At 38.1% G+C, this 16,216-nt stretch overlaps 3 protein-coding genes across 5 annotated transcripts in view; 2 read left to right on the top strand and 1 right to left on the bottom strand.

Annotated features, from left to right (window-relative positions):
- The window catches only part of hspa14 (heat shock protein 14), a 17,522-nt gene extending 4,332 nt beyond the window's left edge, over positions 1-13,190 (bottom strand). Inside the window, exons 1-9 of one of the 3 annotated variants that reach the window (XM_024262955.2) lie at positions 13,102-13,190; positions 7,153-7,229; positions 4,589-4,669; positions 4,356-4,438; positions 3,087-3,135; positions 2,769-2,874; positions 2,520-2,610; positions 2,337-2,441; positions 1,046-1,207 (exon numbers count right to left, since the gene is read on the bottom strand). In XM_024262955.2, the coding sequence (XP_024118723.1) occupies positions 1,046-1,207; positions 2,337-2,441; positions 2,520-2,610; positions 2,769-2,874; positions 3,087-3,135; positions 4,356-4,438; positions 4,589-4,669; positions 7,153-7,229; positions 13,102-13,156 (809 nt within the window). In that variant the 5' untranslated portion in view covers positions 13,157-13,190. Of the gene's footprint in view, positions 1-1,045; positions 1,208-2,336; positions 2,442-2,519; positions 2,611-2,768; positions 2,875-3,086; positions 3,136-4,355; positions 4,439-4,588; positions 4,670-5,723; positions 5,878-7,152; positions 7,230-13,101 lie in introns of those variants that run through there. The other 2 variants (XM_024262957.2, XM_024262956.2) reach the window with 2 other exon arrangements.
- On the top strand, positions 7,876-11,333 carry b2m (beta-2-microglobulin). The gene is made up of 4 exons (XM_024262958.2): positions 7,876-8,034; positions 8,992-9,264; positions 9,345-9,379; positions 10,647-11,333. Exons 1-3 carry the CDS (start codon positions 7,971-7,973, stop codon positions 9,356-9,358), a joined length of 351 nt encoding a protein of 116 aa, XP_024118726.1. The 5' UTR covers positions 7,876-7,970; the 3' UTR covers positions 9,359-9,379; positions 10,647-11,333.
- Positions 13,191-13,240: 50 nt separating the features above from the next.
- The window catches only part of caprin2 (caprin family member 2), a 15,156-nt gene continuing 12,180 nt past the window's right edge, over positions 13,241-16,216 (top strand). Inside the window, exons 1-5 of the mRNA XM_024262961.2 lie at positions 13,241-13,370; positions 14,147-14,358; positions 14,427-14,489; positions 14,557-14,711; positions 14,753-14,765. Of these exons, the coding sequence (XP_024118729.1) occupies positions 14,158-14,358; positions 14,427-14,489; positions 14,557-14,711; positions 14,753-14,765 (432 nt within the window). The 5' untranslated portion in view covers positions 13,241-13,370; positions 14,147-14,157. The remainder of the gene's footprint in view (positions 13,371-14,146; positions 14,359-14,426; positions 14,490-14,556; positions 14,712-14,752; positions 14,766-16,216) is intronic.

The following is a 16,216-nucleotide window of genomic DNA, read 5'->3' as shown; positions in this document are numbered from 1 at the left end:
GCCAAAAAAAAAAAAGTAAAAAGAAAAGCCTGAATTAGCCATAAGTGCTAGCATGTAGCTGAAATATCAATGTTTATAGCTGTGACTAATTCCTAACACTTGCCCCTAGTGGAGCTCTTACTGAGAAAAAAAATAAACAGCAGAAAAGAAAAAACAAATAGCACACTAAAAACTGTAAAAATGCATTAATAACCATTAAAAAAAGTAGAAAATGTACTCAACTAAACTTGTAACACACACTTTACAAAGCCAAGTAGTATAGTTTATACAAAGTGTTTGCACTGCTGTTTCTCTGATAACCGGAATTTAATTTGTTTATTAAAGACGGACACTTCAGTTAAAGGTTTTATATTGGTGGGGAAACTGTTCCACTGATTGGATCCTTTCACTGAGAAAAGACGTTCGACAAAACGGGACTTTACAGTCTCCACTTGCAGCTACTCTTGTTGGTGTGGAAGTTTCTAGTCTTTTGACAATTTGTTTTTTTTTTAGCCGAAATTAAATAAAAACTGTCGTTTTCTAAGACATAGTTTCTGCAGAGCAGCAGGAGTTCATTAGAAATTCACCTCTGAGTTGTGGGCGGGACTATTAGTGTGAAGCAAGTCCACCTATATGTTCTATCATCCACACCTGAGCTCTTTGTTAACGATTTCTCATGCTAGCTAACAGTTCTGATCCAGATTCCAGCTCAGACGAGGAAAACGAAGACGTCCATGGATCTATTTGTCTACATGTATCAGAATGGAGCAGAGCAGAGAGCATGTGGCCCGCCCGAAATATTTTATATGTAACAAATACAAACCTATTCCAACATATTTTTTCATATGCTACTGATTCACAATAACTTGAATGATAAAATGACGTTTTAAACCTAATTTTCTTTGTAAATGTCCTCCATCATCTGAAAAATGCTACAAGAACATATTAAAACACAAGTTTCATTGGAGTAGGTCTTAGAACAAAGCAGATGTGACGTCTTTGTGCCTTTCTAAGTTGTTCAGCTTGCGTGTAACAATTTCGAACACGATTTGGATTCTCGCTTTACCGTTTGAACTCTGAGGCCAGGTGTTGGGCCAAAGCCTGGGTGAAGCTCTCGCCGCCGATGCCGTGGTCGGTCTTGGTGCTGAGAACTCGGAATATCCCGCCGTTGATCTGCAGCACCGTCACGCTCAGGGAGGTTCCTCCCAGCTTGTAGACCAGCACGTGGCTGTGGGAGAGCAGAAACAGGCGTCCAGAGCGCACAGGCTGTAACTGTATTCTGTACTCATCTGGTACAGAATACACTCAGGGGATTAAGTTTGAACTGGTGTTAGGTTTTTACTAGACTTTTAAGCTTTTGTGATGATGATTCCTGTCCATGAAGCAGAAAAGCAGCTTCCCTCCAGGAATTATTGAAGGATTTTCATTACAAATGTAACATTTTTCATAAATTCTGTTCAAAAATCAAAATTGATGTGGATTTAATTAAAAAACTGAAAAGTGCATCATTTTTCATGACTTTAAATAAACCCGAGTTATTAAATATACATGTATGTGTATCAATATAACCTTCTCCTCATTTTACTAACACAAACATTAATAGGAGGCAGAACTTCACACATTCCCCCGTTTGTCCAGTTCCCATGGAGAGAAAATAGACTCACTCCGATTTGTGGGTGCATAGTTCTTGATTTGTGCAGAAGTTTGGATTTGTGCGTGTGTATTCTTGATTTGTAACTCATATAATATCTTAGGGTTAGTTATTTTTAAAGTGTTTCTAAAAATGTTTATTTGGATTTTTTTATATTAATTATCGGGAATATCTTTTTAAGAAAGTGGGAAAATGTCAAGTTTCATCAGATATTATTCCTAAGTTTAAAACAGCTGATAAAAAACTCTAATGACCCAGCATTCTAGTAGTACTTGAACGCATCACAAACGGATGAATCAGTGAGACGTGAAAAGAGTCTCACAATTGAATCTGTGTATAACTTAGATTTCATCCGTGCGTAAGAGGTGATTTGTGGGTATTTTTTCAAAATTTTTGTGTGTAATTAGTTTCAAGTTTTTTTATTTTAATTTGCGCATTTGTAAATTGTATTTTTTAAAATTTTGTAATTTTTTTACTTGTGTACGAAACATATTATAGGAGTTACAAATCCTATTTTATGCACAAATCAAGAGTTATGCACCCACAAACCGGAGTGAGTCTATTTTCTCTCCGTATGTTTCCAGTCTGAAAACGTCGATTAAATGTGTTACCAGATAACGTCTGACTGACACAGAACATCTAGTTTTTAAGGAATCTCTTCTTGAACAGATTTGAGCTTCTCTGCAGAGCTGAACTTATCCCGAACCTCTTCCCAGACGAAGAGTCCTGTCCCACGTCGTAGGCGAGCAGCGCGGCCGCCGGCTCGTGGATCATCCTCAGCACGCGGAAACCTGCCGCTTCAGCCGCCTCCCTGCAGGACGTCAGAATGATGCAGAGCTTCCAACAACCCACAGGAGGAAAATCTGCAGCAGGAAATGACGCGGCGTACCTCAGGGCGCGTTTCTGAGCTTGTGCAAACTCGAAGGGAACCGTGATGACGGCCTCGGAGGTGTCCGATCCCAGAGCGGATTGAGCCGTTTCTGTGAAGCAGACGTCAGAATGAGGAAAAACTTCGAAACGCTGTTTCATCTTCTTTCATATACGTCCTTCATCTTGAGAAAAATGCTATAAAAAAATGCAATTTTCATTGGAGTGGGTCTTTAAATCAGCAGTGAAGGGTCCTGCAGTGTAGGCTTACCTCTCATTTTGCTGAAGATGAGTTTCGCCACGTCCTCTGGAGCGACGTGCTCAGGCTGCTGTCCCGCTGTGATCTCATAGTAAGGCTTCCCTTCTTTACTTATCACCTGAAATTGACAAACACAGGAGCCTTACAGACCGAGTGTGAAGGAATCTCATCTCCAGGTGGAAAATCTCAAATCTTCTGGACCAGCATCATTAACGTCCAGTCTCTCACATCTAATCCTGGTTTAAAGCTGCAGATGGTTAAGTTCAAACCAGAACAAGAGAAATGAAAAAGTCTGTAAAGAAAAAATAAATAAATAACGTTAATGCTTACCTGACACTTGGTTTCAGTTTGGTGGGCTTGTGTTTCAGGGTCATCAAATCTATTCAAAAATAGATAAAAGACTGTCTTGAAACTCTTTAGCAAGAAGACAAAATGCCCTTTTACTGTTCAGTGCAGTGAACATAAATGTTCTCATTTCAATGTGATGATAGAATGATCTATAGTAGAGCTGCCATAAGCGATTATTTTAATAGTCGACTAATCCCCGATTATTTTTTCAGATTTGACAAAATGGATGTAAAGCACACATTTTAACCATCATTAGCTTTAAACTAACTAAAAACTAGATATATAGCATTACCTGTGATAGTGCTAGTGTGAATGCTGTAGGCTGAATTTGGCCGCTGAAGATGCTAGTGCTGATAGCTAAAAACACTGAAGCTGATAGCTGAAAATGATAAAATTGATATCTAGAAATGCTGAAGCCAATAGCAGAAACCGTTGAAGCTGATAGCCAGCTAAAATATTAGTTAAATGCAAAATTAGTCTTAACACTGAAAAAAGCCTAAGTCAGCCAAAAAAGCTAGCATGTAGCTGAAATATTAGCTAAACTCCAAAATGGCCTAAAAAACAAATAAAAAAAACTAAATTAGCCTAAATAGCTATCATGCAGCTGAAATATTAGCTACAATGCAAATTAGCCTAAAAAAAAGCCATAATAAATGCCAAAATAGTCCAAAAAGCTAGCATAATGCCATTATAACTTTGAACTTTACTACACTCTGACTCCATATAATATAAAGTAACGACTAATCAACTATTAAATTAGTTGTCGACTATTTTAATAGTCGATTAGACGTTGATTAGTCGACTAATCGTGGCAGCACTAATCTCCAAGTGGTGAGTATTTTTGTGGTAATGCTGCATTATATGGAATACATATTTGCCTTTTTATGTTACGCTTTAGTAAACACGTACAGTGAAGCAACAAAATGGTTGTCAGAAAGATTCTGTAAGTCTTTGAACTCCTTTGGTCTGTAATGCTCATCACAGAAAAACTGGGATAGACAGAATGTATACAAGAACGCAGGAAATCCCATTGTTTCATTTTTAAAGAATGTGTTGGTAGAAAAGGAGCAGAAAATCTGTATTTGGTCAATAAGGAAAATTTACTTCAATACTTTAATGTACTCCTGGTTTTAAATTCGGTGTTTAAGAAAATATCGATAGAGTGAAATATCGTGATACTTCTTTGGCACTACTTGTATCAAAACAACTACAGCTATAAGAACTATGAGCTTCTGTATCTCATCACTTTACCTTCTCCCCAGCATCTGCTTCACTTTTACCACGGTGTTGGCGGCATTGCGGATTCTTCCCTGCTTTGCGGCTAAACCTACAATCTACAAACAAAAAACCTGTTACCATGGAAACCTTTGTCATTTCAAATGGAGATTTGTATTTCTTTCATTAGGTCATAAATGTATCATGGATTGTATTTGTAAGTCTCCCTGTAACTCCATCAACTCCAAACGAAGTGAAGCAGTATCCACCTGCTCCGTGTCTCTGAAGCCCACCACAGCCGGGGTCACTCTGTCTCCAGCATCGTTGGCGACCACGTCGGCCCGTCCGTCCTGAGCAGCACACAAACACATTTCCCATCAGACATTCTAAGCCACTACTAAAATAGTCGACGACTTAGTCGTTACTTGGGATCGGAGTGTAGAAAATTTGAAAGTTGTAATGGCATCATGCTGGTTTTTTGGACTATTTAGGCATTTATTAAGTTTAGGCTTTATTGGAGTTTAGGCAATATTTTAGCTACATGCTAGCTGTTTTGGCTAACTTAGGATTTTTTTTCAGTTTTCATGCTAATTTTGCATTTAACTAATATTTTAGCTAGCTATCAGCTTTAGCATTTTCAGTTATTAGCTTCAGAGATTTCAGCATTTTCAGCTATCATTTTCAGCATCTTCTGTTATCTCCACTAGCATCTTAAGCAGCCAAATTCAGCTTACAGCATTCACACTAGCATTATCACAGCTAATGCTATATATCTAGTTTTTAGTTAGTTTAAAGCTAATGATGGTTAAGATGTGTGCTTTACATCCAGATTGTGCATGACCCGATTAGTCGACTAATTGGAAAAAATAATGACTGATTAGTCAACTATTGAAATAATTGTTTGTGGCAGCATTCCAACTAATAGGACTTTAACTTTTCTATTTAAATATTTTGGCCACAACATCATTATTTATACGGTCAGTTAGAACTCAAACTAAACACACTTTCAGATAATCTTCTCCTTTTAAGAGAGGTGGTTGCTGACAAAAACAAAAGACATTTTGAAGTTCTGATAGGATAAGTCTTAAGAGTAGCACATGTTCATTATTATCTTCTAAACTGGACCAGTAAGTTGGCCCCTCCCACAGAGCTAAATCAGATTCATTTTTAGTTTTTGTTTACATTATTTATACTATTGCAGTTTACCTTTATTATGATTAACTGATGAGTGTTAGAAATGTAAATACAAACAACAAATCAACTATTTTATACTCTGCTACTAAAGAGTGGAAGGTGAAGTCAGCGGCTAACTAGGCTAAAAGACCACAGCCGAGTATGTGGCACCTCAGCCGGTCACCTTTGAACGGATTACGCGGTAGCGGCCCGGTAAAGGTCTGGGTTTACCTTAAATATCGCCACGCACGCGCAGGTGTAGCCAAAGTGAACTCCTATAGCAGACATGCTGCAAACAGACACGAGATGCAACTCCACAAGCCGGCACTTCCGCTCCCTAAGATACTTCCGGAAGAGAACCTTCAGAGTAAAAGCCGCTGAATGATCTACCAGTCCCCTAACGCAGGGGTGTCAAACTCAATCGCACAAGGGGTCAAAATCCAAAACAGACTTTAGGTCGCGGGCCAAACAGTTTAAATATGTATTGAACACTAAAAAGAAATTTTTCATACTTTAAAACCGTAACTTTTTGACACAATTATGAGCTAGATATATAGCATTACCTGGTAAAATGCTAGTGTGAATGCTGTAAGCTGAATTTGGTCGCCAAAGATGCCAGAAAAGATAGCTGAAGATGCTGGTTAAGATAGCTGAACATGCACAAATGCTACAAACATTGACTGATTAAATTCTAAATTACAAAAGAGAGACTAAAACATATTTCTGATTAAAAAAAAAAAGATAAGAAGGGCCCCAAATGACAGTTGTATAATTGTGCACTTTATTTTTAATTATTAGAGAATTTTCAAATCAAAAGTAAAAAGCTCTATTGTCCTCATTCTCAAAGAGCTTAGAGATTTTTTAAGGATGAAAAATGGTTTCCTTTCATTTTGTTTTACTATAAACTGGCTTCATACATACTTAATAAAGGTTTTAATCTGGTAGTTAATTTTCACAGTATTCTCAGAATGACGAGTACATTAAGGTCAACATCATTCGGTTTGCAGTCAGAGCCAGAACAAGTGATGGGAAGTCCCTGCTTTCCCCCACCGCCACGGATCAGGTGTGTTGGCACGCAGCAGAGCTCAACTTGGCTAAAACTGGCATGAAAGTCTTTTACCTAATCACTATCACGTTAGGTAACAGATTTATTTAGGAGGTATTTGTTGTTTGAAGAGTGACTGAAACATAGAGTTTATCATGTAGTTTATGTGTCAAGAACACACAACCTTCCAAAGAGAATAGCTCTCTGAAAAAAACAGGTTTAAAGTTTTGATTGAATAAAACACACAAACAATATAAAACATATATTAATGCTACTTTAAAGTATTTGGAAAAGTTTGACAATACTTTACTCAGGACTTTGGACCTTTTAGCCAACCAGGAAGTCAATTAATTTGTAATAAATATTTTTTATCGTCTTCTGGAAATCCCAGAACTTTGCTGCCAATTTTAGTGCCCTGTGTTATGGCGGTGGGCAATTATTATACCAAACCACAACATCATTGCTGTGTGTACAACTTATATACTGTCTTTACTTTTTTAATGTGATTTTAAAAAATAACTAAGGCGTGGGTCATTTTACATTCAATTTAGAAAACAAACGTCGATTTTACAAACAGAGGAAATACGTTTTTATTTTTTTAAGCACATGCTTTACCTCCAAGAGCGAAAAACTTTTTTTTTTTTTTTCAAGTTGTGTTGATGTTTTTGTTGAACTCCTCAGGTCACGAGCTGCTGTAAATGAAACAGAAAAGCAGCTCAAAGATGGAGTTGTGGGGTTTTCCAAACCTGTTTTCTGTCTGAAAAGAACAATTTTTTAAAATATCAAATGTTCATCCAACTAAAAATAACTTACACAACTTTCAAACTTCAAATAAGTAAAAAAAAAGGTTCAGAATATAGAAAACCAATTCAATACAAAACGATTGGTAGACTAAAACCACATATCTAAAAGCAGAACGTGTACTTCTGATTTTAAACGTTGTTGTTCCATTGTTATTGTCTGACCAAAGGTTCAGGGTGTGGAGTTGTTTCGGAAACTAAGCTAAGCTAAACCTGTGAAACAGGCTTTGTTCCTGTTTCTATGCTAAACCTCTTTCAACAAAGCAAAATATGTATTTATTTATTTATTTATAAATAAAATGAATCAGTAAATGACACTGCTTCTGCTCCACAAGAAGAAAATCTTAAAGAAAAAGTTTTTTTTTTTTTTTGTTGCCATAAAGTTCTTCATAAAAACTCAAAATATGATGTCAGTGTCAGCAATATAATCCCTTCAAGGAAACCGCCAAACGACAAAACGTCTTTCTCTCTATTTTACCTGGCAACGCTGTGAAATCAAATAGTGGTTGGCTAATATCGGTTAGTGGGCGGAGCCTGTCCAGTTTTTATCCTGAAAACTAGGTTTCGTTTCCAGTGTCCTCTCGGGTTTGGGAAAGGACGGACGTGGTTTGTTTTCTCGGAGAAAAAAAGAAAATGAAGGAGCTTCTCTTCGTCGCGGCTCTGGCTGCTCTCTGCTGTGCAGCATTTTCCAAAACATGTAAGTTTTCCCTTTTATTCTCCTTTGTGAGCCTTTTTCCCTGAAGAACCTGAACGCACCATTAGACATTAAAGTTCTGTTGAGCATGTGAAGAAGATACAGTCACCAGAGGTTTCCACTTACTTTTATTTTACCAGAATTCTTTTTACAGTTGCATTTTGTTAAAAAAAAATGAAGACAGGCTTGATGTTGAAGTCAATTATTAAATTCTTACTTTCTAACACTTAATAATTTAACTGTAAAATGTCAACTTGACGTCTTATTTCTCTTTTTACTTAGTACATCACATTGTTTGTAGCATTTCTTTCGGTTTAGAGTTTTTTTTTTTTTTTAAACACATTATTTTATGAACCACACTAATCTGGTCAGTGGAAATCCCCCTGTTTACTTTCACTTTCCCTTTCCCCAAACTGCGCCATTGTTTTCTATGGAAAACCTATAAATCCATATTATTATCTACACTCCTGTAGCAAACTTTCACACTTTTATGAAGCTTTAATCCAAGAAAAACTGAAGCTGAGGCTTGATTTTGAAGTTCAAATGGTCAATTTACGCCATCAGTGTTGTTCTGGTTTGCAGTGTCACTAGAATATGATCATTTTAAATAAATGTTGTTTTTTTATAATTGTTTGGATCCAGATGCCAGGAAAATATCAATTCGGCTCCTTTTATTTTGACAATAAACAGAATGCTGTTGTTATTCGGTAATTATTGTACATTTGGAGTTGAGACTTTTTTTTTTAGATGGAATTTGTTAATTTTGAATGTGTTTTAACATGTCAATTACTTAAAATAAGGAATGAATTAAATGATTTTCTGCCTCTTAAATGTTTAATGACATGCTGAATCCCTTTTACGGTTTAATAGGTTTTATAACATGTTTCTGGACCTATTATTGAACAGGTTAATGTTTGACAAAATGATGTGAGACTGATGGTTGTCATTTGTGGTCTCCAGCCCCTCCAAAGGTTGAGGTGTACAGCCGTGACCCCGGCCAGTATGGGAAGGATAACACTCTGATCTGCCACGTCAGCAACTTCCACCCCCCAGACATCACCATCCAGCTCCTGAAAGATGATGTTGAGCTCTCAAACCCCAAGCAGACCGACCTGGCGTTCAAACAGAACTGGCACTTTCACCTGACAAAGAGCGCTCCCTTTACACCAGAGGCCGGAGCCAAGTACACCTGCAAGGTCACCCACAGCGGCGTGGCCAAAGATTACACCTGGGGTGAGCATGGCACAATAAGAAAAACAAAAAGTGTATTGAGCAGGAATGAACTAAAACTGTTCATGTGTTTGTTTGAACAGAGCCCAACATGTAACCGTCATGGAGGAAGACCCAGGTGAGTTCACTCTAAGGTTGAGTGAGTTAAAGGTGAAGAAAAAACTCTGTCAGTCGCTATTGATCAAGTTGATCAGTATCTCTGAACCAAATATAGCATTTGTGGAGATGAAGCAGTAGAGTCAGGAAGAAAACATTCATTCCTTTTGATTATTTGCTTCTTTGTGAGATTTTTGTGGTAGTTGGTTGGGTTTTCATCAACTTTTACCAGATTTTCTCTGCTGCTCCTTAACCTTTTAAGTCCGGATATGTCGCCAGTGACACCTAAATAACACTCTCTTTGAACTACCGTAATTCTTTGACCATTTACGCGATCAGGTTCTGGAGAAGAGAAGATGGTATCTTCACATTGACTGCAGTCAAATGAGCCGCCGTTCACATTTCTGTGGTCAAATCAGCCGTCACTGGATTTTTGGTGTGAGTTTCATCCAATACTTACGGTAGCAGGACTGAGAACGCTGGAAAATCTCCACCAGACTCCACGGAGCTTCTTGATGTGACCACGGAAATGTGAACGGCGGCTCATTTGACCGCAGTTGGAAAGGATTGTAAATCAGTGAAAGAGCATTTTGATGTTAGCTTTCATTATTTTATCAAGAACTCTGAGAAACCAATGATTGAATGTATTGATCACAGCAACGTCAATAAACATTGGAGAATTAGCTAAAAGAGTCTTTTCTCCATCAGTTTTCCAACAATTTACAACTGTTTTCCATCACTTTTCCCAGCTATTTACAGCTGGGTTTTTTTTATCAGTTTTCCCAAAATTCTTATCTTCTTTCCAACAATTTCCCCTCAGTTTTTGGCTGTTTTCCAGTAGCTTTCTGTCTCTCCGTAGTTTTCAATTATTTATCAACAATTGTTTTTGCTGTTTTCCATCAGTTTTCCAACACATTTCAACTGTTTTTTAAACAGTATTCCCATAGTCTAACAAACAAATTTCCAATTGTGTTTTAGTAGTTTTATAAGAGTTTTTAGTTTTTTCAGCAACTTGCAATATCCTGAGAGAAAAACGGGACAAACAGGCTTTAAAGCGATTTCAGGCTATATCTACTCTGTGTTTAGTTCAATTGAGCAGTTATAAAATATTCGTCATGACAAAACCCAGTGTGTTAATAGCGATTAGATAGTGATTTTACTGTTCGTCAGAGGGGTTGCTGATTTCTAAAAGGACCCCTCCTGCCTGCACATGATCAGCAGGAAAGCAAGATTTAAATTGTCCTGTTTTTCTGCTGGGTGGTTCTGTAACAGTTTCTGTCCTCCTGCAGGCTGACCCCAGCTGTTCTGGACAGATCTACAGCCTCATCATCTCTTCAATCAAAGCATCTGTTTTCTCACTTCAATTCTCACAAGCATAACGTCAGCTTTACAGGTGGTGGTCAGTCTTCACATTATGTTGTATGATGATTTGTAACTAAGTGTTTTGTTCAATTTGCTGTTTTTCACGTCTGTGTGAGATTCCAAAACTTTATTTCCTGTTCTTTGTTTAACTTGAATAAATTAAGTTGTTTTCCTAACAAGAATCGATTTGTGGCCAAACTGTATTGTGTGCTCTGTATTTCATCATTATAAATTGATTCATCAACAAATTGTTTTCTAAGGTTTCTAATAAATGTCTGCCTTTTGGAATAGTTTTGGCATCACTAAGGAGCATCTTCAATTCGATTTGATATTGGAACATCTGAACATCAAACATAGATTTGAGAGCTTTAAACACAGCTAAAGTGAGTTTTGATCACAGGTAATGCTAGCAGCTGTTTGGGGTTTTTTGCTAACTTAAAACAGACTTTGTTGAGATTTAGTTTAGGAGACCCCAAATGTGTATTTGAATATATCCCACTTTTCATGAACTCTGCTGCTGATTTGTTTGTACAAGTTTGGACCACAAGGAAAATCCTTGAATGACAGAAAATGTCTTCTGTAAAAAAAAAATTAATAAATTAAATGAAAAAAAATCTTGTTGAAAATGTGTCTTATTTTAAAGCCCCCAAAAATCCTCTGAAAATCTAAAGGATGTTTTTTTTTCAGAGAAAAACAATGTAAATTCTCTAATACACATAACAAAAACACTTGAAAAAATAGAACCAAAAATAACCAATAAAACAATGATAAAGATGCAGCTTCAGGATGGTTATATCCAGTGGTAAAAGTGTAATTAATGGCCTATTATTAAAATAAAATATCTTACATTCAAGTGTTAGAGGCTGTTCAGTGGTGTAGTGGTCAGCACTGTTGGCTCACAGTGAAAAGGTCCTGGTTCAGATCTGGTTGTGGTCTTTTCTGTGTGGAGTTTGCATATTCTCTGTGTATTCATGGGTTTTCTGCTACATAGTACTTTCAGATTCTAGTATGGGGTGACGGCTTACCATTGACTGTATATGAGAGCTGGGCCATGTGAGTGTGATCTCATAGATAGAAAATGGTTTACTTCCTGGTCCATTTTAATTTTAAAGCCCAATTATACAACACAGTTGTCTCAACGAACTTCACACTCTAAAAACACAATATCAATCACAAACTATAAACAATAGCTGACTGGTGAACTAAACTGTGACGAAAGTTTAATAACAACCGTAAACAAAGGGGCAAGACAAAGGCAAGTCAGAGTCCAGGCATGGGTCGAGGCAGACAGCACTCAGGAAGTCATGGAGACAGACGGAGATCAAAACCACGAGAAGAAACAAAGAGAAACGCTCAGAAATGTATGCTGACCAGTACAAGACTGCACTGAGGGGGTGACAGAGGACAGACTTAATACTGGTGGTGATGAGGTAGATGAAAAACAGGTGCGGAGATCTGGCTGAGCAAGTGACTGCTGAGAGTGGAGAGGAAGTACTCAGGTTCAGTACTCAGATGAGGGCTCCCTCTGGTGGTCGGATGTGGAGCCAGATGGGGAAATGCTGACATAAACAAACCAAGTTAAACTGGGCCTAAAACAAAGAAACCTCAGGTATGTCTGCATGAAGGAGGGATCTTCTCCCAGGACGACCAGGCGATGTACCAGGAAAAGGAAATGGCGTCAATGGGCTATACACACGACCTACTTCCGCTCAATCCCTCTACCTTTCTGTTCATGGATAAGAATGTTCCACCACATGGTACCAGAATTGTCACAGCTGGACTTTAGGGTGTGGGAGTGTCTCATATGGTATTACCAGCAATGACCTGAATCCCATAGAGCACGTGTGGGTCCAGCTGAAGTAGAGACTGGATGATCGTACACTATACTTGTGGAAGAGGAACGCCTCAGGGCATCAACATTAGGCTAGTGATGAGAATGCGATGTCACTGTCAAGCTGTCATTCCAAAGTCTCTGTGACTACAAGTTTTTTCTGTTTCCTTAATATTTGTAGCTCTTTGGCAATAACCTTTTTTATTATCAAATGTTCATTTATGTGTTTATTGGACCCTCTCAGTTTGTACTAATGTTTTTTTCAGTTTTCTGCTCACAAATTTTACAATGATAGCCTTTTATGTTTATATCCAGGTTTACTGCACGGTAGTGTAACTTTTATGTTGAGTTTTCAGTCCAGTCATCACCAAATTCTCTCTTCTTGTTGCTTGAGTTCATCCACTATTTTTTGTTCTCGGGTATCTTTCCTTCAGTCTTTCTCTGATAGCAGTATCTTTGGTGCCTTCACTTCACCCATCAGTCAAAACATTCGCTCATACACAATACAGATAAAGTGACTTATAAATGAAAATTCATTTGAATAAACCTACTGCGCATTAAAGAGCCGTTTTGTGACTCGTCCTTCCTCGGGTGTGGTCTCTCCATCTTCAGACTTCCGCCACACCTGCTGCGCCTGCGCACCTCTGACCGGATGTGATCAGTGAGCTCGCGGCGGCTGGCGGCGGGCTATATAAAACTGGGCTGAGGCGGGGCGCGGCCTCCGGAGCAGAACATCTGTGTGGGCCGGCTGGTCCTGTCTGGGCTTCCACCGTCTCTGAAGAGTCGAGGCGCAGTTCTTTCATTCCGGCGGAACCGCAGTGTGAGTGTACCCCGAGCCGCACCGGTTCTGGTGTTTGTCGGCCTCTGCAGGTGTGTGTTTCTCCCGAATTAGTCCCAGCTGCGATTCATGAAAAACACTGTCAAAGAATGTTCTAGACTGTTTTAGACTTTGACTAAGTCTTCATATTTAGCCCATTTTTTTAAAAATGTTTTTAATTCAAATTCGACACAAATAATTATTTTAAGTACAATTTTTTTTCTATTTATTTTTAATGATCCACATTTTTTATCATTATTCTCTCTCATTTTTTTGAACAGTTTTAAAAATTTTACCCAGTTTTTTACTCTTTGAAAAGGAGCTTAAAGTTTTTTTTTCTTCCATAAAATAAGTCTTAATTTCAGTGAAATACTTCAGGGGACTTGCAGGAGATTCAGGAGATGGTTTCATTTGGTTTAAGCTTTTTTCCACTTATATTTTTTTATGTTTGTCTTTATAATTTTTTTCCCCCTAAACTTTACTAATTTGTTCTTAAAATTTCATCCTTTGGTCTTTAAGGCTTTTTAAGAAACTTTTTATCTTAAAATAATTTATTTTAAACACATTTTTTAATCAAAAAGTAGTTCTTCTAGTTTAGTTATTTAACTCAGTGGTTTTATTTTTTGATAAATTTAAGGCTTCCATTTAATAACCATAATATAGTATTATTTACTTTAATCTGAAGGTTTATATTTTAGCAGCCCGTCTTCACACATGGGTGTCTGCTCAGTCATGGATTCCGTAATTTAGGAATTTTATTATACACCCCCCTCTCCTAGTGCATGCCACCATGGTTCAACTGTACACTTCCCCTGTTCTGGATGCTCCTCATCTACTGGAGCATGAGGAGGATGAGGGGGAGCTGATGAAGGATGAGGGGCTGCAGCAGGTCAGCCTGGAGGTTTCTACAGCTTACCATGGCTATGAAACCTACATTGAAGATGGCCTCATCTGTCTGAAACACAAGATCAGAAACTTGGAGAAGAAGAAGGTGAGCGTTTGAGTGGGATGAGCAGGAGGGAGGCTGGACCTACATTCTGACGTTCTCCCGTCCCTCAGCTGAAGCTGAAGGAGTACAAGAAGAGGCTTAGCCAGGGCGAGGAGCTGAACAAAGATCAGAAGGTGAGATGGAGTAGAATGAGTTCTCCTGATTCAAACGCCGCTCCTCATCTGCTGGTTTCTGATTCAGGTGGCTGTGGAGAAGTTCGAGGAGGTGCTCCATAACCTGGACTTTGCACGGGAGCTGCATAAAACTTTGGATGGCCTGACTCAGAATGTGAGTGGTTCTGATTCTGGCTTGTTAACGTGTTTACATGTCTCTGGATTATGCTGGATATCTCCACTGTGAATAATTCCACTGTGAACTTTTTGTATTCATGTATAAGAAAAGGCTTCCGGGTATCAACACCTTAACACCTTTAATTGATTGAAGCAATTAAAGCTTGATTAGAAATTCACGTTTAGTCTTAAACACTCAAATGCGTGAAGCCTCAATCTATAGATTACATGGAATTACTTCTATAATGAATATTAAAGAGGTAATCTGTTTGGCCATCAGTTAACTGATCAAATGTTTCCTTACCCTACGGCTTCTCCCTACCCCTCCAATTGTAGGAGCATTTGGAGGGGTAGTGGGTGTCACAATTGGGTCTTTAAGGAAAGGGTTAGGGACTTAAGACTGCATCACTCCACCAGAATAATCCTACACAGTAGTTGATAATAAATTAAATATAGCAAAAACAACCTAAAAATGCATTTGGTATCAGAAAGAGCTGCTGTTTACAGTGAACCAAAGAACTGAATCTCTGAGAAAACTCAGAATTCATCACTACTGTGGAAAGGACTTGTTTTTACTTTGTCTGAAAGTTTTGGAAGAATTATTAAAAAATAAAAGAGAAAAATTATTAAAACAGATTGTTTAGAAGTTTTTTAAATTATTCTTTAATGATAATAAAAGTATAATATTTTGAGGAGATATTTGTTTAACTTGAGCAATTAACTAATGAGACCGATTATATTTGCAGCAGAAAGTGGGGGGAGGGCGCGAAAGAATACTTTTTTCTTGGGGGGATAAGAGAAAATGATTGAAAACACTGGACTACAGGAAACTATTTTTATTCAGTTTCGAATGTCTGTATTAACAGCTCCTCCTTCATTTCTGAGCGGAGAGCAGCGCGCTCACTGAGATTCGGCTCACGGACATCAAATAAGTAAACTTAACTTCTTTACTAGAAAAATCAATGTATTTGCATAATATTTTAATTATTATGTAAATATTATTAGGAATAATTAAGTATATATTACTGATGCAAAAAGTTTGTTTTTTCAGTGTAGAGTTTTGACATAAATAAAACTCCATACGCGTCTCCCATTCATTCTAAGTGAGACATCCACAGACGGATCTGCTAGCTCCTCCCACAATCGGCGTGGCGTCAAAAACAGGCTTTTTGACAAGCGGCAGGCTGGGAATTTGACGCGGCGGAAAAGGGGCGGGGCACGCAAATCTTGTTCAGTGTGAAAGCACTTCTAACGGCTTCATGGCTCCTCCTCTGCCCAGCTAACTGGAGGAATGAAAGAATGAGGGAGGAGGTACTAGACAGCCCACTGATGTCCCGCCCTCCAGAGCCATATACTTGACTGTGATTGGTTTGTTCAGCTCTGCACACAACAAGTGTCATTCATATCAATTTTGCGGGCCGCATTAACGGTAATCTTTCATATGAAGACGGCGGCCGCAAATCATCATCTGGGGCCCGTGAGTTTGAGACCCCTGCTTTAAGGTGATTGGAGAGAAGATTTATTGATTTGTTAAAAGGCACAGACAATATAAGTTTTTTGTCTTTCTGTCC

The sequence above is a fragment of the Oryzias melastigma genome, unplaced genomic scaffold, assembly GCF_002922805.2.
Source record: "Oryzias melastigma strain HK-1 unplaced genomic scaffold, ASM292280v2 sc00293, whole genome shotgun sequence".
In the NCBI taxonomy this organism is placed as follows: Eukaryota; Metazoa; Chordata; class Actinopteri; order Beloniformes; family Adrianichthyidae; genus Oryzias; species Oryzias melastigma.
This window is presented reverse-complemented; position numbering and strand designations above follow the sequence as displayed.

Coding starts and splice junctions, on each gene's coding strand:
- b2m (XM_024262958.2), top strand. CDS start 7,971: ATGAAGGAGCTTCTCTTCGTCGCGGCTCTGGCTGCTCTCTGCTGTGCA. Junction 8,035..8,991: donor TGCAGCATTTTCCAAAACAT/GTAAGTTTTCCC, acceptor TGTGGTCTCCAG/CCCCTCCAAAGGTTGAGGTG.